At 39.5% G+C, this 26,363-nt stretch overlaps 1 protein-coding gene across 1 annotated transcript in view; it reads right to left on the minus strand.

The window, feature by feature from the left end:
• Nucleotides 1-1,274: 1,274 nt before the first annotated feature.
• The window catches only part of Ccdc6 (coiled-coil domain containing 6), a 104,404-nt gene continuing 79,315 nt past the window's right edge, over nt 1,275-26,363 (minus strand). Inside the window, exons 4-9 of the mRNA XM_042696324.1 lie at nt 20,659-20,762; nt 18,283-18,443; nt 14,870-15,026; nt 11,464-11,564; nt 7,226-7,350; nt 1,275-5,474 (exon numbers count right to left, since the gene is read on the minus strand). Coding sequence (XP_042552258.1) covers nt 5,280-5,474; nt 7,226-7,350; nt 11,464-11,564; nt 14,870-15,026; nt 18,283-18,443; nt 20,659-20,762 — 843 coding nt within the window. The 3' untranslated portion in view covers nt 1,275-5,279. The remainder of the gene's footprint in view (nt 5,475-7,225; nt 7,351-11,463; nt 11,565-14,869; nt 15,027-18,282; nt 18,444-20,658; nt 20,763-26,363) is intronic.

A 26,363-nucleotide genomic window follows, 5' to 3' on the forward strand; every position in this document is an offset into this window, starting at 1 on the left:
TGTGGGGCTTAAACTCTGGGCCTAGGCGCTGTCCCTCAGCTCATCAGCTTAAGGCTAGTACTCTACCACTTGAGCCACAGCGACACTTCTGGTTTTCTGAGTGGTTTACTGGAAATTAGAGTCTCATGGAACTCTCCTGCCCAGGCTGGCTTTGAACGGCGATCCTCAGATCTCAGCTTCCTGACTAGCTAGGATTACAGGTGCCAGTCAATGGCACCCAGCTCCTAATTTCCTTTTATCATGTTCTCAGTTATTTATATTCAATATATCTGCAATGGCAGAAAGACCATATCTTTGTGTGCTTCTGAATATTTCCCTTCAAGTTCAGTGACTTCACACTGGTGGCTTAAAATCAGATGTAGTGAGAATATTCGCACCATCGAAATTGGCAAGCAATACAAAGGAGGGCTCTTCTCCCAGACAGTAAGACTGTTACCTGAATCATCTGTATAATTCTATTAGCACACCTAAATTCAGCCTGATAAAACCATATCACATATTCAATTTGTGGCAATATGGAGCACTAGATGGTTTCAGAGCTAAAAATCCAGAAATAATCTTATTTCTTATTCTGACCAACTTTGAGATTCACAAGAAAGGACTATCCAAATCTTTTGTGTGTACACCCCATTTTCTTATTATTAGCTCAATTTGTGCTAGGAAACTCTGGCATGGGCTTCTCCCATAATTGGGCTTCAATTTTCACCTTCCTTTGCCAAGTATACACACAGCACTAACCATATTAAACCTCCCACATTCTTCACATGCCCTATGCAAGGAGATCACGAATTTAAAACTCTTGCAAGGGACATGCTGGAGTAACAGTGGGCACAGTGATCCCCATAAACACGAGTAAATGAATTCGTTTCATTATGTATGACAGCTATGATGCCAACAGGCAGTAGTGACATTATAATCTTATGGTACCAGCCTCATGCAAGCCCATTGCCAAAATAAATGTTTATATGGCACAGGTCTGTGTATGTGTTTATATGTAACATCTTGGGAGTGTGGTTTTCTTTTCCATTTAAGAATCATCTAACTTCTCTATTTTAATTGAATGCAGCACAGAGCTGGAATATTGCAAAAACCCCAAGTGCACAGCTTATTGAATTTTTAAAAACTCAACAAATCCAAGGGGGAAACAAACAAACCAGCTTTCCCCTTAACTTTCTGAGGAAGACTTTAGAGTTTAGAAGCTAACCTGATGCGGGAAAGCAATGACTGATTACCAACTCAAAGACCAGAGAGGACAGAGTTTAAGGCTCAGGAGGTACATTTTAAAAAATTATCTTTATTTAGGTTTCTGATTCAGCACATATATCAAAGACTAATCAACATAAAGTAAATAAGACATTAATCAGAAGTCTTACATTTCTCTAAACTCTGACCAAGAATGTCAAGATTGCCACGATTACCAGAACTCCAACCTAGTCAAGTTGTAGACAAGCTATCATGAACAACATACAGTGTGCACGGATATGCAGAGGCAAAAGGCATGCTAGCATCTGGCTCTCCTCTGTTCCTTGTTGACATTCCGTTTGACAATCCACCTTTGTTTTCCAGGCTAAGTTCCAAATAAAGTCCAAAGAAGACTCAGGGGTCCATATGACCAGATATTCTTTCAGAGGAATGTATTCTTAACCTGTTGTGCCTGCAACTTTGTTTCTGCCAGGATGTATAATACAATCTAGATGACGGTGCAGACTAAGTCAAACACTAATATTGAGCAATAACCCAAGTTAAGGCATGAATGCACAAATGCACACGTGCACACACGCAGCACCCATGCTATCACAAACGTAGGATTCCTTCGATTGCCTAACAGGAGGCATACTGGGTGTGGCAGCTAATCACAACTGCTGAGCATTCTGAAAAATGCTCCCCCAAACTTTATGCAAACATGTTTCATCAAGTAAGAATTAAAAAAAAACCCAAAAAACAAAACTATAAAAACCCCTTAAAATCTCCTTTAAAATGGCTCTTGAGCATGGAACTCATGTAGCAGCATCAATGGCTGGCTCTTCAGTAATTTGGAAATAAGTTTGTTTCATTTACTATGTATTTCTTTGGTAGTCATCACTACAAAGTTTTCAGTGTTGGTTACCTATAAGACAAGTAATTGACAGAAGATCAAGTTACCCAGAAATGATTCTTCTGTACTGAGAAAAATATTAAGCTCTCAAAGCACAAGTAACTCAGCTTTTTCTTTTGTCTTATTGGGCATCTTCTAAAAGCAAGGCTTTGTACGGGGAGAGTTCATGTCTACCTAACAAAGGGCAATACACATTCTATCTTCCTATAATTGAACAATCAACAAAAAGTTCATTGTCAATTATTTCTGGTCAAATCAGTTAGAAGCCAATGATAAAGGCACAGCAGCACTTGGTGTCAAAGCCACATTCTGGTCACACATTCTTTCCATGGTTGCTAATCTCAGGAGCTTAGAATTTCAAAACTCCTTCCAATCAACAAAGGAGTCAGTTCAATTAAATCTTAACTAGTCCCATCATCTGCCAAATTTCTAGAATCTTGTCTAGAATGCCAGCATGCTTGATCAGAGAAAGCAGTTCAGAGCCCAGAGGCATCAGGTATTAGGTAAGTTAATTTGGTTTTAAAGAAAGGCATGGTAATCTGGCAACAGAGTACTTATCCTATTAGCAGCACAGTGGTAGCCAAGGGTCTCTGTAAGCAAGACAGGAAATGAAGCTACTCAAAGCTACTGTCGCTCCCACCTGCCTGAAAGACGGCTACTGATATTACAAAGACCTTTTGGGATCAATCCAGGGTTAGTTAGGCTGAACAAGTGGGCAAAAGAAATGACAGGAAACACATTCAGGTCCCATGAGAAGTGACCAACCTAGGTATGTTAGTTCCCCGTGAATGAGGGTGTTCCCGTTTCTATGGGCTCAGGATGTGACTCTTACCAGTCCCCAGTGGCTAAGTCATTGCCAAAAAATTGTCCTAGGAGGTACTGCCCAAGCATTACAGGCTCCACAGGGGGCCATCAAACACTTTAAAATGACATAAGACATCACTAATTCAAAATAGTAGTGTTTGTTCTATCAGTTCTGAATGTCTGAATGTCTGTAGAGGGCAACTACATTTACATTGGAAAAGTGCTGTTGAAAGGAGTGATGCTTTATCTTGACAACTCTCGGGGAACCAGCAGTACATTTCGGCAGAAGGTTGAATGTCAAGAATCTATCTCTCAAAGGCGTTTACTGGGAACTGTCTGCTTACCCCAAGTGCATTTCACTTACTATATGGCAATGGTTTTTTGTTGTTGTTTTTTTTAATTCTTGTGCTTTCAGGACAGAATGAAATTGGTAGTAAACTGAGGGAAGATTATTACAGGAAGGGACTTTCTTGTTTTGAGTACAAGACACTATCCAACAGCATTGAAATCTACAATCTCAGAAAAGATTCTTGTAAACATATACCATATTTCTCTGTACCGTGAAGGCAAAATTTGTTTGCCTAGTCTCAGAATTCCTGGGAATTATAATGTACCAGGAGGTCAGTGAGCAATTGGGAGACAATCCCATGTGTCACATGGCCCAGTTCGATACTAAAAACCTAAAGCCTCAATAATAAATGCCAAATTTGTTCCCCATGCTTGAGAACTGTACTATGATTATGAATACTACATACACATTATAAATAAAAATTTTATAGACCAACGATTTTTTTCCTAGTAATCGAGGATGACGTTCTCAGGTTGGGGGCAGAAGAGGTGAAAAATATCCTATTGTTGCTTTTACTTTCAAGTTCTTAAAATGCTAGTCAAACACTATTATCCAATAACACTTTTCTTTTTCACTCTGTTAACTCTTAAATATGCATTCGAAGGCAAAAATGGAGGTTTCTATACTGTACAATATTAAATATCTACAATTTCATGGTTCCTTATTTTTTAGGAGTGTGTTCAATAAGGAGTTAGCTATTGAAGATGGTTGTCACAAAACATGAACTCTTAAAAATTACTGATAAATTAATTTTTAGTTCTCTGATTATATCCAACAGATACACGTTCTCATCATAAAATATACATTCTCTAGTAAGTCATTTTCACCCACAGCATATATAAATATGCAAACACAGGTGGTAAAAATCACTTTACTACCAATACAAAACAGTAACTGCAGAGAAACAAAAATAAAAATGTAGCAAGTATCAAGAAAAGAGTTGACGCAGGGTGTTCCACTTCAAAGGGAAACCAAAGGATTTATTTGTGCTAAATGAAGGGAAATAATGTATTCAGAATATACTCCTTTGTACACTGTACTTGCTTATACTGGGCAAAATAAGCAGTCATCAATGTGAAGGTTCTACTTTCTTCTATACTTTTCTGCCAAGCAATAAAGTATTTTTGTGGCTATTATGCCAAGATATACTTGTCCATTTCAAATAGTATTTTCTGATAGCATTTTGCACCTTTATAATATTTGATGAAACTCTATCTCAGGAGGCCACAAATAAAGAAATGGAAGGAGAACTCCTATTATTTATGTGAAAGAAATCACATTGCCCTCCGCATTCAAAATCGAAGAGCAAATTCTAAATCAGCATTGAACATTTATCGACTCTGTTTAGGTGGATTAAGGTTGTGGACAAAGAAAGGAATCACATCCTAATTTGCAGTAATTATCTATCCCATTGTGACATTAGGCTGTCTTAGAAGAGACCTGGTTCTCAGCTTACAATGAAAATAATCTGTAAAAAGTGTATCTGTAGAAAGCTCTATTAAACAATATCTATGTTTTGGACACTGATTCATCCAACTTCCCAGTCTACACTGAAAGTTAGATTTTTCAAAGGTCTTGTACTATAGTGCTTGAATTCTTGGTATGTTTGGCAAATACCAATAGCTCAGTAATTTTCTGCAAATTCATGGACAAAAAAAAATATATAAAAAAGATATTCCCCCCCTTTATTTTACAAACCTAAAAGCCAAGAAAATGAAGCTCTGGGGCTAAGCAATAATTGCACACTGCAGCTGTATTACCAAACACCAAATAGCAAATGTTCCAGCCAGGAAATGGACACACATGAAGATTCAAGTAAAACACGATGGAAAAAGTCGTCTGGTTAGTGTTGCAGAGCCACAACACTGGCTGCTTTTCCAACAAACATTTACAACACAATGAATAGTGAAGCCTAGATAACCTCAGTGCAAATAAGTCAGATCCAAATATGCCAGGGAAAGAAGCCTTTGGCGTTGAATAGACGGCTCCATTGGACGAGTCCCAACTTGAAATTCAGACTAAGCACATGCATTAAGGCTGGGAGGAAGGGTGAACCGAATGTGGCGATGGGGTGGGCTGCGAGGTGGCTGCCGAGGGGACCATGGGCTGCATGGGTGGCGGAGGTGGAGGTGGAGGTGGCTGGACTGGGGTCTGTGTGTTGGGAGACGGAGGCGGTGTGGGTCGTTTGAATTTGTCAGGACTGTTGCTTCTCCGTGGTGAAGGCCTCTGTAGGGAAGACAAGAGCAGGTCAATTCCAACACAAGCCCTGCTTCCTGTTGAGGGGGCTAGTGAAACTCACCAGCCAAAATTAGAAAGCAATGACTTGCTTTTTTAAACCTACTCATTACTGGGTGAGTGCTGGAAATTTAAACATCATAGTTTTTAATACCTACATCTGTGAAATAGTAATTCAAAAGTGCTGTAAGTATTACTTTGACCAACCAAGTAAACTTGAACTCTTCAATGAGACAGTTGTAAAGTGGAAAAATAGATGTCATGCTGCTCCCTTTAATTGTTGTCCCCTGTCAACTGTATGTCCTCAATATTTTTCTGTACATTTCTCAAATACATTTTTCATAGCTTGAGATGACAGCTCAATAGACACAAAGGGTTATTATTTTTACACAAAGTCTACCAACTGGTAAAAGATCCTCATAAATTATTTTAAAGAGGGCTGGATATGTGATTCAGTGGAAGAGTGTTGCCTAGCATGCATGAAGCCCTGGGTTCCATTCCTCAGTACCAAATACACAGAAAAAGCTGGAAGTGGTGCTGTGGCTTAAGTGGTAGAGCTCTAGCCTTGAGCAGAGAGAGGCTCAGGGACAGAACCCAAGCCCCAAGTTCAAGCCCCAGAACTGGAAAAAAAAGAAAAAAAAAGTTTAAAAAAATGGGCTGAGAAGGTAGCTCAGTGGTAGAGTGCTTGCCCTGCATGCGTAAGGCCCTGAGTGCAATTCCTCAGCACCACATATGCAGAAAAAGCTGGAAGTGGCGCTGTGGCTCAAGTGGTAGAGCGTTAGCCTTGAGCTGAAGAGCTTAGGGACAGCACCCAGGCCCCACAACCGACCAAAAAATAAATAAATAAATAATTTAGGAGGACAAGAGAGTTTGTCTTTAAAGTAGTCTCATGGGAAATAACCTTAATTCGAATTCTTTTGTCCTAATAGCTAAAAAGCTGCTCTACTTAATTCACTGTATAGCCACCACCACCCCCCACCCGCAAAAAAAAACAAAAACAAAAACAAAAACCTCTCACTTCATTTACATACAGTTCTAGAACTTGATGAACCTAAGTGTCCTTCTAATTCTAGGAGAGAACATTCTGAGTAAAACTAGAAACTAGGCTAACTTCAGGAACAGTCAGTAAACTGTGAAGGTACAAACGATAAGTATTTTCAGACATTATGGCAACCGACAATAATTCTTTATGGCCAAGAGCTGGCTAGAATTCAAACTACATTTCACAAAGGGCAGTTTTCACAGGAAGTGAAGCTGAAGTTTTTGCCTCCTGGGAAGGAGTTTAGTTTTAACACCAGAACTTTGTGTCACACTATTTGGTAAGTCTCTGTAGTTTTAAGGTCAACTAGTGAGGGGAGAGAAGAAAGATAAATGCCTAAGAACATCAATACTAGTCTCCCCAAAAGGACCAGCAGGCAATACCATCCCCTGTTTTCACTGTATTTGATATTGGTATAATTTGTGGAAGGGAAGGGGAAAAACAAATTGTTTAGAGAGGGATACAGATTGACCCACTGCAACAATGAGATACGAATTACAATTTAGGTGGGGGGGAGGGAGTGTAGTTGTGAAATGGGAGGGCAGGAATGGTAGGGGAAAAACAAAGGAGGCGGCAACAATGCTTGGTAAATGTACTCATTACCTTGCTCATGTAACTGTAACCCCTCTGTACAGTATTTTCACAATAAAAAACTTACTTAAAAAAAGAGTAAGGTGCTGCCTCCATCCCTGCAAACACTTACTGTGATGCCATGGGACGTCCCCATGTGCTGCACGTGAAGGCCTGGGGAATTGTAGTAAGACATTCCAGCTCGAGTCAGGGAAGTTGGTGGCGTGAAACCAACTGTGTGACTTGCATAGGATAGACCTGAAATACAACAACAAATGAAATAGCATGCCAAACTCAATTACCTTATATCTTAAAATGAAGAAAGTCTAAAACATGGGATGTAAAAAGTCATGCCTGGGAACAGAACAGAAAGCCCAGAAGAAAGCCATGCATATTACCACCCCCAAACGCTGATCTTCAGGGGAAAGGACCATTCATGGTGTTGAGAAAACTAAGTAATCATGTGCAAAAGAACAAAATTGGATCCAAGCACAAAAGAAATCAACTCCCATTGGAGCTAAAGAGATAAGTGTGACTCGACAGCAAAAAATAAAATACATTGATCACAAATTGAACAAGCAATCGGTGTAAATATATCTGTTGTGTCCTGAGTGCTATGGTATAAAGTTCTATGTTTTTTCTACATTAATGAAAGGTAAATAAAAATTTGTATTTAAGCCGGGCGCCGGTGGCTCATGTCTGTAATCCTAGCTACTCAGGAGGCTGAGATCTGAGGATCATGGTTCAAAGCCAGCCTAGGCAGGAAAGTCCGTGAGACTCTTATCTCAGAAAACCAGAAGTGGTGCTGTGGCTCAAGTAGCAGAGCGCTAGCCTTGAGCTGAAGAGCTGAGGGACAGCAGCTAGGCCTAAAGTTCAAGCCCCATGACTGACCCCCAACCCCCCCAAAAAAGTATTTATAAATGAGGGTGGGGAAAACATGGGCAAAGAGGGCAGGGGGTTAAGCTCAGATACACTCATGTACAACCTCATATACATATACATAAAAAAAAGTAGAAAGCAGAGTGTTTAGCTAGCATGTGTAAAGTCCTGTGTTTGATTTCCAACACTGCCAAAAAAACAGGAACTGAGAAAGTGACACTTAGGAGGCAGAAGCAGGAGGACTGAGAGTTCCAAGTACATACTGGGCTAAATAATAAGATTTTGTCTCATCAAAATAGTATTAAAGAAATAAAAGATACAAATACTTAGATAGGGATCACTTCAAAGAAGACATACATTGGTTGGAAAGCAGATACTCTGCAAAGCCCATCATGAGGGAAATACAAATAAAACCACAATGAGATATTATTTCACACCTGATGGAATGGCTATTAAATAATACAGAGGTGCCACTTGGGAAAACTCTATGGAGATGCCCACAAATTTTCCCTTCTTGATATTTATCTTAAAGAATGGAAATTAGGATTTCAAAGAGTTAAACTCCAATGTTCATAGAATTTTTAGGAGGCAGAAATAGAATGCCCAAGGCTGACCAGAGCAAAAGCAGAAGACCCTATCTGTAAAACAAATAAAAAGGGTTACGTGCTAGTTCATGCCTGCAATCCTAGCTATACAACAAGCATGCTGAGATTTAAGGATTGCAGTTTAAAGTCAGTCTAGACAGAAAAGTCTGTGATACTCTATTTTCAATTCATGAGCAAAAAGTCAAGGGGACTTGAGGCATGGCTCCCATGGTAGAATGCTAGCCATGAGCAAGCAAGCTAAGTTTCAGGCCCCCGAGCACTAATCCTGAGTTCAATCCCTAACACTGACTGTCCCCTACCCCAAAAATAAGTCAAGCCTTTCTAGTTCACTTGAGATGTAGGAAAGGAATATAGAAGAAACATGTAATAACCACACACTGGTGGCTTGGATATAGATACACAAATTTCTTCCAATTAAAAACTAAAACAAACATAAAACTGGAAAATTCAGGTTTTGTTGACCTATTATGCATAGCACTGCAATACAGAAGACTAGAATAATTAGACTTCTAAATAGGAGAGAAATGTACTTTGATGGTGTCATAGACATTAGAACAGTATGAAAACATTCACACTGAGGGAGAAAGAAGAAAAGATCTATGTGTTTTTATTAACTTCAGGAAAACTAAATAGGTTATCTCTCTCCAAGCAGCTCTGCACTTGATGTAGGTCCAGTTCATGGGGGAGAATCGGTGCAATCTAAGTCCAAGTATGCAAATAGAATATGACTTCCCTGAAGCACATTTGCTATAGTAGAAGTAATATTCCAAGCAAAGATTTGACATTTGTTTTCTTCTTTTTTCACTGACTGCAATATTCTTTTCTAATCCATTGGAAATTGAAAGCTTCTAAAACTTCTTTAAATAAATCAAACAAGACACATTAAATTATGCTTCATATGAATCAGCACCCCATCAACTACAAAATAATCCCCCATCTTCCTGACTCCTGCCTTCCTTTTACATTGATAAATCAGAAAGCAAAAATAAAAGATCTTTATCATGATAATGAAACCTCAGTGCTATTTTGGGAAAAGGGAAAGGCAGTTAGGAAGAGGCTTTTAGAAACAGATTCAAGGTAAGTAGAGAAACAGATTCTGTAACACCTTTTTTTGACAAGAACAAGCATGATGACCATGTCATTGATCAGAAAGTTCTGTCTAACACCAGTCTAACACCAAAAAGCACATTGGCCTGACATGGACAAATACCACCTCTTGTTGGTTACAAAGTTTACTTTTTGGTTTTCTCTTCTAAGGAAAAAAAAAAAGATTACAGGAATACAGTCCCAGGTTGGATCCCAAAGTCACAAAACAAAGCCACATCTCCCTTACACTGTATCAGTGTCAACAGCGCTGCAGTATCAGGTCCCTTTCTCAACCTGAAACACACCCCTTCTCTTAATGACAGACAAAAATGCAGTTGCCCTAACTGAAAGCTGTGTGACTTTACAATTCCTTAGGCTGGTGCCCGTAAGGGCATACTATCTTTTACTGTAAAATTCCAACTTTATCTTCCTCCTCACCCCTACACACTTTTCCTCCAACTCTCTTTAAAACCTTTGTCAGCAAGCTCAAGAATAGGGGGGCTTGTTCTGGTCACAAGATGAGGTCTTTGGCTTCTCCCTTCTTTTCCCTCTCTCTCCTCCACTTACCACCAGCCTCTTCCTGGTTTCCTTTCTCCCTTGCTGGCCTCCATTTATTTGCCTTCCAGCCCCAGAGTCCCATACAATGCTGGGATTAAGATGAGATAGGTGTGCTTCTCAGAACAGAAGTAAAGGAAAACTGGACAGCAGTCTATCCATGCTTGTAAGGCCAAGGCCCCATTCAGCAAAGCATTGCAAGTACCCGAGGTAGAGCAGAGTGGGAAGAATTCAGGAACTGAGACACCCCCATTGCCTCTTCCTACAGTATGACTAGGAATTAGTAAACCTTCAAGTCCCTGCTTCCTCAATCTTCATATGGGAAACATGATGCCTACCTTAATTATTCTGAGGGTAAAAATGAGATAACGTCCTTGGAAATTGTAATGCAACTCATAAAAGCTGTCCTATAAGACAGCTTAGAAATCCAGGCACAGATTCTGTCCATCCACTAACATTTTGCATCAGAGACAAATCAGTCTTTTGTTTTGTTTTTGTTTTAAGATACTGGACAGCTGGCACCAATGGCTCACGCCTATAATCCTAACTACTCAGGAGGCTGAGATCTGAGGATCATGGTTCAAAGCCAGCCAGGTAGAAAAACCTGAAAACCACCAGAAAACCAGAAGTGGGGCTCTGGCTCAAAGTGGTAGAACGGTAGCCTTGAGTGAAAAAGCTGAGGGACAGCTGCCAGGCCCTGAGTCCAAGCATCATGACCGTCCCTCCCACCCCACCCCCCAAAAAAGTGCTTGAATTAAAACCCTTTCAGGTTAAAAAAGAAAACAAAAACCATTTGGGTGTAAAGAGGCAGATACAGGATAAATGAGAGTTGACCCCTGAGTAAAGTTACAATGATCTGAAAGACTAACAGCAAAAGGATTGGGGAAGTGTTAGTGTTTGCTAAGCAAGCACAGGCCCTGTGCTCAATCCCCAGTACCACAAAACAAACAACTACAACAACAATAAAAAGCGAAACCAACCACTGAGATGGTACTATAGAGTTCATAGGTTTAAAACTTTTAAAGCTAAGACTTGATCTGGATGTCTTCATAATGCTTTGTTTTGAAAGCATACAACCATTATCTCTACTTACCAGATTTTTACATGCTAGAAGGGAACCTATGCAGGGTGCCTGAGGAAATACACCAGCGGACAGAGGCAAAGCTCAGTGGTCCAGCTTAGTATGAACGAGGATTCTGGGAGGGATCCTCAGCCCTATTAATGACAATAATAAACACATACTCACCAGGTGATATCGGTCTGCTTGAACTCGGAGAAGGTGTATAAGGGATTGGGCTGGACACAGTACGAGGTCTTAATCCTTGTGCAGACATCTCATTAAAATACCTAAAAAGAGAGAGGAATGCTGAGGATCACTTGCACTCAATAGTTAAGAGAGCTCTTGGGTGTTGTTTAAAAAATAAAATGTACTCTTTACCTGACTTGTGGAACTCCAGCCCCTCTGTACATCATTTTTATAATACCAACAAAAATATTTTTTTAAGAGAGCTTTTGGTCTATATATTATGAAGCAGTTACTATATAATGTATATTGCATATCACAAAATGTCTACATCTATGCTAGCCTCCCATCAAATATTGATCATTTGAGGCATACTTTATAAGTTTAGGAAATGATTAAAGAGACAAGTCCCTTAGGTATTACGGATTTAGGACAAATCTGGGGAAAGGAACTTATTGCTAGAGATATTTATACGAAAACTTCTGCTGTTAGATTTCTGATATTGTGCTGTTTAATTTTTCAATAAAATCATTGTGTGTGTGTGTGTGTGTGTGTGTGTGTGAGAGAGAGAGAGAGAGAGAGAGAGAGAGAGAGAGAGAGAGGCAGAGGGAGCACAAGAGTGCTCTTCTGGGGAAATGTCTGAAGTTCCAGGTCTTAAAGTCAAAATCCTGAGTGAATGTTGACCAGTGATACTGCAGCTAGGAGACACTTGTAACATGGACTTACATTCCTCATTCCCTGGCAGCCTGGGATAGGGAATCCAGGATGTCTTAGCTCAAAATAGAGACCTGGTCATAGAACCATGCCTAGGATGAAGAGAAGCGGCCTGGTCTCTAGCATGCCACAGGTCATATAGAAATTTACTTCCACTATCCACATTTTAATGGCTTTGAACTGTGATTTGAAACTCAAAACCAAGCAGGTCTTCCGTGTGTGTGTGTGTGTGTGTGTGTGTATGTGTGTGTGTGTGTATATGTATACACGTATGTATATATGTATATATATATATATATATATATATATTCAAGTCAAAGTCTGAAGATGCAAACGTGAACAAAATGAATGGACCCATGTGAGAATATAACAGGAAACATGAGTAGTAAACACCTTCGTAGGTTGTGCCCAGCCACACTATGTTGAGTCTAACTTCTTCCTGGATGTAAAAGTCATGTCAGAACTGAGAATGCTTGAGTGTGATCATCAAGAAAATCAGGATTCACTCAGTGAACCAAGTGCAGAGCTGTGACCAGGAGAAATTCCTGCTTCAGAGACTTCCTGAAAACTGTCCTTATCACACCTTGTAGCCAAACATGTGTACACCAATACTTGAGGGAAGATCTCAGCCCTGATATTTAGTCACACACCTGATAGTAATAATGGCCATTTCTAGGCAAATATATGTTATCCGAACAAAATCCCAATCCATAATGTGAGAAGCATCTCAACTAAACAGCCACTTGTTATTCGGCCTACTGTCTTCTTTAAACACCAGGCAGGACCTTTCTATTCCATATCTAGGTAGGTAGCTAAGGCCACCTCTTATAGTCTTAAATATCAGATTGTTTTCTTTCTCTGTGGTACCCTAGCAGGCAGACAAATTGCTGTTGGAGTCCTACTCTGTCTGGAATAATCTGACCTATAAAAGAAAAGTAAGTAAATCTTCTGGATGAATACTAGTCCTGGGGGTTGGGGGAAGAGAGAGGATGATTATCTGGAAGTCTGAAGTAGCTTCAGTAATTGTCACCAAAATAAGAAGAAACTGTCTGAGTACATCTTATCCCAAACTGGGGACCAGATGCTACAAATGTTAACATGGGGTCTGCTGAGTTATAATGTAGTTAATAAAGTAGTTAAAATAAGCTCCTTAGTATTCTAGTGAACATTTTTAGTCAAATCACTCACAAAGACTTTAGAGTGGGAAACTGTCAGAAACAAATCAATAAAACTTAGAAGGATGACAATCGTCTAATACAAGCTTCTGAGGAGGAAACACATAGAGACAGTAAGAAGGATAACCTATCACTTGCTTTTGTTAATTCTTTTCTTCTTCTCATTTATAGCCTTCTATCACAGAAACTTTCTTGGCTCTGTCCACACCGAACTCTCTAAAAGCTTTGTCAGCACCTTGGATGAATCAGACAATAGAAAACTGAGTGCTGATGCATTCATTCTGCCTCATTTCAGAAATGTTTTGGCATCCCCGGGCAGTGTAGCCCCGAGCAGTGCAGGTCCTCAGCAGTCCCTGGTCAGTGACACTGGCTACTCAGTCCTCAGAGAGGGTCTTCAAGGAGGCTCAAGGTCACCTGTCACAATGAGATGTGGATCACAAGAGGTGGGATCCAGGAGGAGAAATTTCCTTGATTGAAATGTGGTTCAAAGAACTGATTCCTTAACTGCAGGTTTTTCTTCTCTCTGGATTTATTTATTATCTAGCCATCCTATTTGCAAGCGCATTGGAGAGGGAGAAATGTTGAAACCAGTTTCTCTAGTCTTCCTCTAACCAATGGAAGACTCATTTCAGCCATTCACAGTGGGGAATGAGAAGGCCCGATGCTGAGGTTCAGATTAATGTAATTAGTTTTATTTTTTAAAAGGTAGTTGCAAAAAGGCTCAGAAGTTAGCACACGTGTTAAGGCAAGTCTCCGGGATTTCAATAACCTTTCCTTGTCTCCTGCTGGTTCTTTCAGTTTATTAATGTTTCTTTCCTCCAGCTTCATTATAGCTTGCTTATGCTTGTATCAGAACGCTCCCAAGCTTTAAAAAGATTTAACACAGGATCTGGTTACTTCATTAATTGCAAACTCATGCTGGATAGAGTAGCTCACACCTGTAATCCTAGTAACTCAGAAGGTAGACATCAGGAGGATTCTCAGCTCAAGACCAGCTTGGGGAAAAATAAAATCAGCCAAACCCTCATCTAATCCCCTCTCCCCCACCTCCACAAATAAGACAGGTAAGGTGGGAGACACCTGTAACCCTCGCTATGTGGAAACCATAGGTAGGAGGATCATAGACCAAGACTGGCCCTGGGCAAAATATAAAACTCTTATCTGAAAAAAATAAAGCCAAATAAAGCCAACCAGTCTGGGGACACGGCTGAGCTAAAATCTAGCAGTGATTTTAAATTCTGGTAATGTAGTAATAATATTAATAACAACAAATAAATGCAAACTCTACGTCCATTGTTTTCCCATTCACAGGCTTTTGGAATGGCATTTGTTCTCTTTCATTCTGTGTTTAGAAGGAATGTTTAATCTTCTGCACTTAAACCATAATGATTGTCCTTCTCAATGTGGTGCTATACATCACTACAGAAAATGTGACGTGTTAAAGCCTTCCGTCTCTGCCAGGCTATTTGAGTTATTTAGGTTATTTGGTTTGTTTTTACCAGGCTCAGGACTAGGCCCACCTTTCATCATCCATCTCCAGGCTGGACTCGCTCTCTGAGAGTTGTCGACATAAAGCCTCTCTTCTCTCCATTTCCCTCTGCAGCTTCCTCTGTAGCCTCAAGTTCTCTTCCCTCATGTGACGCTCCTCCTCCAGATACTGGGCCATTTTCTCTGAATCTGAAAAGCCAGAGTTCTCATTAGTCCACATTTCATGTAACTATGTCCCTGCACTACAGTACTTGGAGACAGTCCGTCTCCCTCTGTCAGGCGAAGACGAGATCTGGATCTGACGTGTATCCCCAACATCCAAGCTTTACCAATGACTTATACTTAGGGAAAAATATGAACAGGTAGTGCTGTACCACACTCATACTCCTTCTAAGCCGCTTTATGTGGGAAAATAGTGGATCATAGCTGAGTCTGCAGCTACCAGACCTCTGCTCTCTCCACTATGTAGGGAGGGAGGGTCTCCTGAGATGAAGAAGTTAATTCTGCCTCCTAGGCATGGGTTTGGCTGCTTTGCCAGTCCACACACTGCAGTCACTCAGGGGCCTGTCACTGGACAGGCGAGCACACACTGTGTCTGCTGGGGAGGTACACAGAGAAGCACTGCACTGTATCTTGCGAAGCCTGAGTCTGGTGGTAAGTGAAGACTTGCACAGAGCTGACACCTTGTAGGCTGACGTCTTGCAGACTCATATACCCAGCTTCCAGGCTAGATACTAGACAATGGACTCAGGCTGCACCCCTTTCTCTTTCTCAGGAATCTGAAAAGAGGAAGTGACATGTTCTAGAAGTTCACAAGGTTCTAGAACCTCCTGGTAAGATTCCCCTCCCTTCTTGTGTTATTCTTCACAAGGTTCTATGGCACTCCCTTCCAATAAAAGTCAAAAGACACTTAATGCTCCCTTTCAGGTTAACCTCAGAATCTGCTATTACAAAGTAACCACAATAGCCTTCATATAAAACTCAGCCTCAGTTTATCTTCTTTACTTTTCTCTGTCTTGATGCGTTTAGAAAAAGGAAAATCCTCATACCCTTTTCTCCTCTGAAAAACAGCTGGAAATTCAGAGTGAATCTGGGCACATCTAGGAGAGTTTCTTATAGGCTGTTATTAGCCCATAGAAATTCCAGAAAGGAGGAAGGAGTTGAGTGCTACACACGCCTAATGCCATCAAATTAGCCTAAGTTTTAAGCAACTCTCTAGTCATGTAGCACTTTACTAAATGATGACTTTTCATAGATGTTCAATGGCTACCTAGGACACATCTTTACAGACTGTACAAAAGCTCTTACAAAACTTTATTTTAGAAATTTCAATAAAAATGCCCAAATTATTAAACACTATTATGTACACTAAACACTAAGTCCCTGGGTTGTTTTCAATACAGCTAGAAACCCTGCTGTCTAATCAAGATGCAAAGATCTCTTTAATTGAAGGCATACTGGGAAAGTATTTACAAAGTGTAAATATATATACATATATAAAAAATATAAATATATATTGGGGGGGGGGGTTGTGGGGCCTTGAACTCTGTGCCTGGGTACTGTCCCTGTGCTCTTCAGCTTAAGGCGAGCACTCTACCTCTTGAGCCACAGTGCCAGAAAACTTCCAGTTTTGTAATTGGAAATAAGAGTCTCATGAACTTTCCTGCCCAGGCTGGCTTTGAACCATGATCCTCAGATCTCAGCCTCCTAAGTAGCTAGGATTACAGGCGTGAGCTACAGCGTCCAGCTCCAAACTATAGTTTTAATAGGAATGATTTAAGTGATTTCCTCCCAAATATGCACACACAAAGAATTTTTCACTTAGCTGCACAAACAGTACAAGGTGTATTTACTGACCATCAGAGTAAGCGATCTTTCTCTTCTATAAATAAATAGAAAAGCTCTATAAATAGAAAAGCTCTCCAGATCGCAAGATTCATAAGTTTCCCCAGAATAAATAAAATGACAAAGCACTGTCATTCACAGCAAAATGCTATCTGGAACTCTGGCAGAACCTCAAACTGATATTGAATCCCTAAGGACCAGTCCTGGTCACTGGTCTATTAAAAGCTCCCTCATACATTCTAGGAGATGCTCAACTCAATCGAGAACTCTTGAGCGATAGATTCAAGTTCACATGTAGTTGGGCCTGGAAGCTGAGCAACAGCTGCATAGCCGCATCCAAGGGAGATCTAAGAATGAGCTCAGATTGATGGTATGAATGAATGAAAGTCATTAACCCCTCTTCTAAGCCAGACTGAAACCTACTGCAAGCAGCTAAGTACCACTGGCTGCTGCCTGAATTCAGCCTTTCTCCCCAAACAAAAGATACAACTGTGCCTTTGGTGGGATCTGCAGTCTTTTCAAAGACTAAGGTTTGAGAAGGAACAACAGGTGAGAATTTTAAAAAATTCTTCCAAAATGTCTTCTGAGAAATTTGCTTGGAGCTCAAGAAGACAAACACACATGAGGAAGAAACAGGAAAAGATGACAGCTCTAGAGAGAGGTTTGTAAGTTATCTGTCTACCCAAGACTGAACACTCCTCCAAGCCGTCTAAAATAATATTTGAGAACTCTTTATTTTGCCTGTTTCCATGGAGTGTATGTATTGGTTTTCAAAATAAAATCAAACACTATACAGCTTATAAAAAAGGACCTAAGGCCGCTCTGCATGTATTAGTGGCAGAAAATCTGCCAGGCATAAAATGTGAACACAGAAAGGTACACAGTATGTTCGTCATGCTTCTATTTGTATAAAGGAATTTGATAGACACATACATGTTCCTAGAACTACAGAAAAACTGTATGAGTGTGAGAACCGGATGGCTGAGGGTCAGAGGGGAGAGGGAGACAGATCTTCCACTGTTATTACCTATTCACAAAGAGGAATTTCAGCAGAGAAAAAGCTGGAATAGAAAAGACCCCAACGAAGTGTACGGGGAGAAGGAGGGGGCGGGGGCTAATCAAACATTTCAAAATCTTGCTCCTTTGATCTCCAACTCAACATCTTAGCCTTTTCCAAAATACGAAGAAGTACAAATTTCAAGAAAAGCCTTTATTCTTCAAATACCACGAGCAAATGTCAGGTAAGAGTAAATTCAGTAGTAAGAAAGGTAAACACTTATTTCCCTTAATATTCCCAGAGTGCACGGAGGTATCTGGTATTGTTCCAGAACATAGATAAGAAAATTAAAAATATTCTCGACCCTCCTGAAATTATTCGGATTATCTTCTGGAAATACTCTGAAGTGTTTGCCTTCAACTATTAGAGTAGTTTTTATTTTTTAAAAATTATATATTTCAAAATGACACTTGAGTGCGTATCAATAATAAAGTTTGATATAAATTTAACTAATGCAAACTCACCAGTAAATAGAAGTAAACCTGTCTTATTTGGTAGGTGATGAAAAATAAAATAAAACCAATGCAAACAGAGGCTACATACGCTGCAGCTGGGCGGCTCTCAGTTGCTTCTTCAGCCGCTCCACTTCATTCTTTAAAAACCTGATGTGGCGCATCATGTTTTCTGGAGAATCGATCTCCATGGAGATATCTCTAGGTGATGGAGGAGCTGAGACAGGCTGGTCTAATTTCTCCTGCAGGATTCTTCATTGGGGGTGGGAAAAAAAAAAAAAAGAATCCAACAATGAAAAACAGTTTGCTTGTAAAACTAAACAACACTGGAGCTAGAAGAATTGTGTTTAAAAACAAGCAGCTCTTCATCTCTGGACTCTGCAAGGTTATATAACCCTCTGACCATTTATTTCCAAGCTGCTTTGAGCATCCTTAGCTGGTATCGTTCTGAGGTCAAGGCCAGTGCTTAAGTATCAACCATTACTGCAAAACCTCTATTTAACATCTGGTTCTGGTTTATATGCCTGGAACACAGAGACATTCAGAATGATCTGCTGACTAAAGGTTTAGCAGGTTGGTTTTAGGACATTGAGACAGGAAAGGAATTTTGTTTTCTTACTGCTTTTGGTTGAACTTATGAACTACTACAAATCTTTCTGCAAGATGAGTCTCATAACCTAAAATAGATAAGTAGGGAAGGGATGGGTTGGGGGGCACAGGGCGCGGTGAGAACATTGAAAAGGCTGACACTGATCAAACTGTACTGTGTTCATAAACGGTTTCGGTGAATGGCAACTCCTTTGTACAATTAAAGATAATAAAAATACAGAAAGAGAGAGGAAGGAAGGAAGGGAGGGAGAGAGGGAGGGAGAGAGGGTGAGAAGAAGGGAGGGAGGGAGGGAGGGAAGGAAAGAAGGAAGGAAGGAAGGGAGGGAGGGAAAGAAAAGAAAGAAAAAGAAAGAAAGAAAGAAGAAAGAAAGAAGGAGAAAGAAAGAAAGAAAAGAAAGAAAGAAAGAAAGAAGGGAGGAAGGAAGGAAGGAAAAGGGAAGGAGAGAAACTTCTAAATTCCTGCAAAACCAATGCCAAGGCTTGACTAACTAGATGGAGGGGCTTTTTGCTTCTGCAAACAGCAAAAGAAAAAGATTAGAAAAACAAAACAAACCAAGACTATTTGGTTAATAGTTGGTAGTAGTTTCATTTTCATTAATTATTGTTAGGTTAAAGCATATAAAAGGCTGATACCCAACAGCTTAGGTCAACTCAATTATTTGGTACTAACAGATGTCAAACTTCCAACCACACTCTTCACAAGAAGACAAGTCTATAATCCACTGCTATAAGCTCCATTGTTTCTGGAATTCATCTCATTTCTAACTTTTATTTGAGTTTGCCCAATACCAAGTGAATTACCTCTCGGTCTACCCTTGTAGGGAAAAAAAACAAACAAATTAGAGTATGTTAAATACTGTAAACAGTTCCTACACTTACTGCATAAAATAACTTTCCATAGTTCAATTCATCTGTACTACTACTGCAAGGCAAAGATAGCTGATTTTAATTATAGCCTGAAGATTTCTTGTAGCTGTTATCATTCATTTTTACTTAAAGGTGTGTGATAGATATATTTGCAAATCCAGAAATAAATTCAATCTATGAATGTATACCTAAACCAAAGTAGAAGGATTTTAAATGACAAACAAAAGATCCTGGTGAAGGGAACTGAATTTTTCACATGCATGTACATACCCCTCAGACTGAACATTTTTACCAGCCCTGCCCCTCCCACCAAGTATAAAGCAGCTAAAAATAAGGGCCAGGTGGTATCCAACACAAAGAGGTTTAAGATTTGTTTGCTGTTGAGTGACATTTCAAAGCATGTTTGTCGAGTGGCATTTCACATGTTGAGTGACATTTCACATATTTAACGCAAAATACCTTACTGTCTTAAATATGTGCAGGTATTCGTTTAGGATGGACTTAAAAAACAAAGTGGGTTTTCTATCAAAAGCTCATTCTTCCAAATCAAGTAAACTTTAGAAATGTGTATTACAATGAATAGCTCAAAGAATACCCTAAGTACTTTAGAAAGCAGTGGAGAAACACAGTTCAACCAGAGGAAAAGTTGAAACTACAACACTCTTGAAAATAATGTGAAAGTGAACAATAGAACCGTGATTATTTCAGTCACTGCCTTGTAACACTGAACAATTTGAAGGTGAACAACAGTACTGAGATTAATTCAGTTACTGCCTTGTAATACCAAATGAAAACAAACTATTGGAAAAATTAGTGAACAGAACATAAAGAAATGACCAATATGGCAAGTGAAAATAATGGTGTCATCCAAAAAATTAAATTGGTCCTATGTTACTCCTGGGTCACACCCACACAATACCACCCCCATACTCCCCCCCCACACACAGATGTATGCACACATTCACACACTAAACAGCAAAACTAAACACACCTCTTTTCAGCCTCAAGTTTATCCATCCTTTTCCAGAGACGGTTAACTAGTGCTTCTTGTTCTTGTTCTAATGTATTTTCAAGGTCAATCTTCTCCCGTCTCAACTAAAGGGGGAAAAAAAAGTTTTATTGAGAATGGTAGGACATGAAAACTTAGTTAAAATATTTTGATTGAACAATAAAGATGACTAAACTTGGAGCAAACCAAAGATAAAGTTCATTTCCTGGCACAAAAACACTAAATACATCTACTTTTTAAACTTCAATGGAGAAAACCATGACAGGTTGGAGGCTAATGCTTAAGTGTCACCTGGTATATGAATCACATTTCTTTTCTTAGCATTTATTAGAAGCACATGGGAACTCTTACTCTTGTGGTGAAAGTTCTGTTTATTAGTTGCATACTAGGACTGGGTTTGTTCCTTAGTCCTACATGTTGTTCAGTGTTCAATCAAAAAGGTTACATTACCATTTATATAAATAACTGTTAAGGTCTGGAAACTGCTCTACATTCTGCTTAAAGGACTATGTGTGTATATATAAATATTTATAAAATGTGTATTAACACCACCAAATTCACTCCACTGACTACTCTGAGGATATAAGGAAGGAGAATTTGACTTGGAGGAAGGTATGTAGTTGGGGAAGGAATCTCTAATTGTATTCTATTTCTTATAAAACAGATGAAACGATTTCACAAATCAATACTGAGCAAGGTATGATAAATACTAAGGATAAGGCCAGACACTGGACACAGGACTATAGCTCTGGACCAAAGAGTCAGCCATTTTTGTTTTTTCCACATGAAACTTTTAGTGGAGGTCATGATAGCAAATGAAACAAAACTCTACCTGAAAAACAGGAAGAAAACAGAGGGCTAGTAAAACAGCTGTAGAAATAACTGACCGTTTGAATAACATATTTCCTGTAATTTTGGCAGTGATCTATACTTTAGAAAGGACTCCTTTAGTTATAGTCTTCTGGCTCCCTCAGAAAGACAGAATGAAATGGAGGCAATTTCAAACTTTGAGCTACATATCTGGCTTCATGTCCCAGCACCATGAATTACCAAGTAGAAGACCCAGGGAAAATGAAGAGACAATTCCATCATTTGTTAAAATAAAGGATAAAAATGACTGGTGGGCTGGGAAGATGGCTCAGTGGTAGAGTGCTTGCCTCACATGCATGAGGCCCTGGGTTTGATTCCTCAGCACCACATAAGCAGAAAAAGCCGGAAGTGGCTAGTGGTAGAGCACTAGCCTTGAGCTGAAGAGCTAGCTGATGGACAGTGCCCAGGCCCAGGCCCAGAGTTCAAGCCCCACAACCACCACCAACAACAACAAAAAGACTGGTACATTGGGTCATTGTGAGTCACAAGTGAAGTAACTCCTGACTGGCTAGCACACTATTTTCTGGTTATCGTCATATTTGGTTATCTGTTCTACTTCTATGGTAAGTCCCAGGAGGCTTCATTCCTGTCTATTTTGGTCAATGATGTATCATCAGTATCTATCCTGGCAGGTTATAGACTATCAATGAATATTGGAGTCTTACTGAACAAGTGAGCAAGCTAACAGCACACAGTAAACAAAAAAATATAGAAGGGAGTAGGGGGGAGGTAGGGAAGGGATGTGAAGGGTAAACAAAGGAGGAGGCTGCAATGCTTGATAAGAAATGTACGCATTATCCTGCCCATGTAATTGTAACCCCTCTATACAGTATGTTCACAAAAAAAAATTAAATTAAATTAAAAAAAAATATAGAGCCTCAAAATACTTGCATAGAGGCTACATAGTAAAATGTGACTCTGAAGAACAATTCAAGGACAAGAAGCAGAGAACTTCAATAAATCAGAAGAATTTTGTGCTATGAAGTTGGGAGACTTTTAAACAGGCACTACATCCAGTAGAAAGAAGAAACTTTGAACATTACATAGAACTTGTGTGAACTTCGTGAAGCTCTGTGCTTATGACATGGTTGAGCTTTGAAGTACAATCCATAGTCATTTCTTTGGAGGAAAAAACAACAACAACAACCCATAATCCAAGGCATTTACCCTTTGTAAATTTACCAGTGTTTAGCTAAAAGTAAAAAGCATTACTCCAAGTAGTATTAGGTAGGAAAAAATTCAAGAAGGTATTATTTTGTAGTATGATGTCTAATAAACACAAACCGAGTTACAGTTGCAGTGGTCATGCATATTACTAACTCTAAAAAACCAAATTCAGAAAAAACTGCTAAATCAGTTCATGACTTAATTCTTTGCTCCTATTTCAGAGCTCTATTTCCCATCACTGATTGACAGTAAACCAAGAATTTTTATGATATACCCTAAACTAAATTTAGAACTTCTTGACTGGATAAATCTAATGTATAAAAATACTTGGAAGCATATCTGAATTCATAGCCTACCCTACTGGTATCTTCTATGAAGTAAAGTTACAAGCAGCCAAGGAAGGATCCCAATACGTCCACATGTCTTCTTCATACTGCATGTTCAAATTTAAGAATTCTTCCTCTGTGGTCAAGATGGAAGAAGGGAATGTTTGCCCAAAATAGCCTTAGTACTCAGCTATAGGACTAGGAAAGGCTTTTATGTAATTTCTTCTCTATCCTGAAAGGGCTGAGTCTAACCACCATTTCATTACAATTATGGTGGGAAATGTATTTTAAACTCTAAGTATTTGACTTAAAAAATAAGTTCTGGAAAGCATCTCATTACAGCCAAGATATTTACTAACCTAGACATCTAGACATAATAAACGAAGGAAAGACTGTGAAATGAAGTTGATTAGCCTTCTAAGTTATGTCTGAAGGACATTAATCACTTCATTATGTACTATCATAAATGTTCAAGTATTCAGTGCCTGAGTCAGAGCTACATAAGGATCACATCTGGGAAAATAAAAACATAATACACACAAAATGAATAAATCAGAATCAGAAAACAAAGTTTCATTTTCACTGCAAGAGTAGAGATGCTTTCCCACAACTCTGAGTTAATCTATGCTTTTTGTTTACATTGGAAAGAAGTGACTAATAAGATTTATAAGAAGATAAATAAAATTTACCACATGCAACTGGCAGGAAAATAGTGACATCCATGCACAGTGCTTCTTGCTTTAAGTCAACCTTATCAATTAAAGCAAAATAGTAAATAAAATAAGTAAAATAAAACTTAAGCACAGCCTATGTAGGTTGTTGGCTTCTGCTCAGGTGATGGGTGGAGCCTTTCCTGTAGGCTGGAAGACATCTGACTCTGGTCTTTTGGTAAGATTTTTTTTAATTAAAAAATAAAAATCAAGCAGCTAAAGCTGGGCACCAGTGACTTATACTTCTCTATGTAACCTGATGTCACCTAGCAACTGACAGTACCATCTCTGGACACCACTAACCCTGAGGCCTCTCTAGGCCCTGAGACTGCTATGTGGCTCTCATCTATAGACTCGCATTAAAGACAAGCTTAGACCCTCAACATTGTCATGCAGCTGCAGTTCTTGCTCTCTCCATGCCCCATACTGAAAGAGAAGGGACTCAGCTTCACATCTTCACTGGCTATTTCTCTGTTCTTAGCAACTGTACTCTCACCAGAACCTGTAACTACTTTTCACTGCCTGTCTCCTCTCCCATCTCATTTCTGTCTCCAGATACACTTCTGCTTCCCTGCAACAAGGCTGCTGGACTGTGCGTGTGTGTGCATGCGTGTGTGTGTGCGTGTGTATGTGTGTGTGTGTGTGTGTGTTTATTTTTCCCTACATGAATCTCAGTACAGCTTCCAGTCTTCTCTGCTGGTTGGATACCTTCTTCCCTCTGCTACCACTGTACTCTGCCCAGTGCTTCAGCACTAGCCACAGACCTACTTGTATCCCTATCCTTGGACCAAGCACCTTGAAAGACAGCATTGCCTGTTATCTTTCCTAGAGACTTTATGACACACAGTAGGCATGTTATTAAGGAATACACGCAATACCATTCCATCAACTACAGCATGGATGGGGGCAAAACAGAAGGCCAACCTAACAGAAGTTAGGCTACTAATGACATAAAAGCACACATAGACTCATAACTAAAGAGATGAATAGCCAGATCAAAAGAAGGAAAACACTTGAGGCTTAATGCGCAGGCTCATTTTCCCAGAACATGAGGACAAAGTACCACACGAAACAAATGACAGCTCACATTATTAATGACAACAGCTACAACTTTTGGAGAACTTACTAGATCTCAATTGCTGGGAATACAATGATCAGGTCATCATGATCCTCTGCCTGCCTCTACTTTACAGGTAACTTATTAGGAAGAAGCAACTGAACAACATGGAAATACTGCACAGACCCCTCAGTGACCAGAGAAGAGATAAGAGAAGGAGAAAGAAAAGAGTGTGTATGCGTTAGGCAAGGGAGACAAACAGGTCCATGAAGATCTGGAGGCCACAAAGCATCTGGCACACCAAAGCATGTTTCTCAAACTGCAGGCCACACCCACTATTGAATTGTGAAACTGGTCTAGTCTTTTGTGACCTACATTTCTCTAAAAGCAAAACATAACCGAAGAGAAAATTAGTGTAAAACATGGCTTTTTAAAACAACAAAATATATAGAGAGCTTTTTATAAAGTATCTTTTATAAAATTCTTAAAAGTTTGATAAAATATTTTATAAAGCAATCTTACAAAACTTAGGCATAAGAATCAGTACATTATGTACATATACCATTCATCTAACACATTTATAAGATGATTTCTTTGTTGCTTTGTATGTCCCTCCCCCACGGTATAACCCTTGCTTTCACTGTATTTGATGTCGGTATAATTTGTGGAGGGGAAGGGGAAAAAACAAATCGTTTAAATAGGGATACAGGTGGACCCATTGCAACTATGAGATGTACAAGTCATATGTCAAAAATGAACTTTACAACTTTGGTTGGGGGGGAGGGTTTAGAGGAGGAGGCGGGGGGAGGATGGGATGGGAAGGGGAAACAAAGGAGGAGGCTACAATGCTTGATAAGAAATGTACTCATTATCTTGCCCATGTAATTGTAACCACTCTGTATTTTCACAATAAAAAATAAATTTCAATGATGTGCCAAAAAAAAAAAAAAAAAGAATCAGTACATTAGATTAGTATGGGCATTTATTTCTTGGTGTGAAGCTGACTTCAATAATCCTGCTTCACAAAAGGTCAAGCCACAGTCACCCATCTTATAGATAGAACTTATTTTTCTATATTTTATTAGCATATTTTAAAAAGGGCAGAGTGTACAAAGGGGTTCATTGTGATATTCTATACATGTATATACAATATATCAAATTCACTCCATGACTCCCCTTCATCTCCCTTTCCCCTCTTCTTAACATAATTTCAACAGAAGCCAGACACTGGTGGCTCACACCTGCAATTCTAGCTACTCAGGAGATGAGATCTAAGGATCACGGTTCAAAGCCAGTCCAGGCAGGAAAGTTTGTGAGACTCTTATCTCCAATTCCAAGGTGAGAGCACTCACTCACCTAGAGCTGAAGAGCTCAGGGACAGCACCCAGGCCCAGAGTTCAAGCCCCACAACCGGGAAAATAAATAAATAAAAATTTCAATAGGTTTAACTGTTCTATTTTCATGCATATGTAAAAGTCCCCCCCCAATCATCCCTCTCCTATCATCCTCTGCCTCTTGCAGGTACCCGCCCATAAACAATTTGTTTTTGATATTCAT

Source organism: Dipodomys spectabilis, unplaced genomic scaffold (genome assembly GCF_019054845.1).
Source record: "Dipodomys spectabilis isolate Male_0828 unplaced genomic scaffold, ASM1905484v1 ptg000207l, whole genome shotgun sequence".
Taxonomy (NCBI): domain Eukaryota; kingdom Metazoa; phylum Chordata; class Mammalia; order Rodentia; family Heteromyidae; genus Dipodomys; species Dipodomys spectabilis.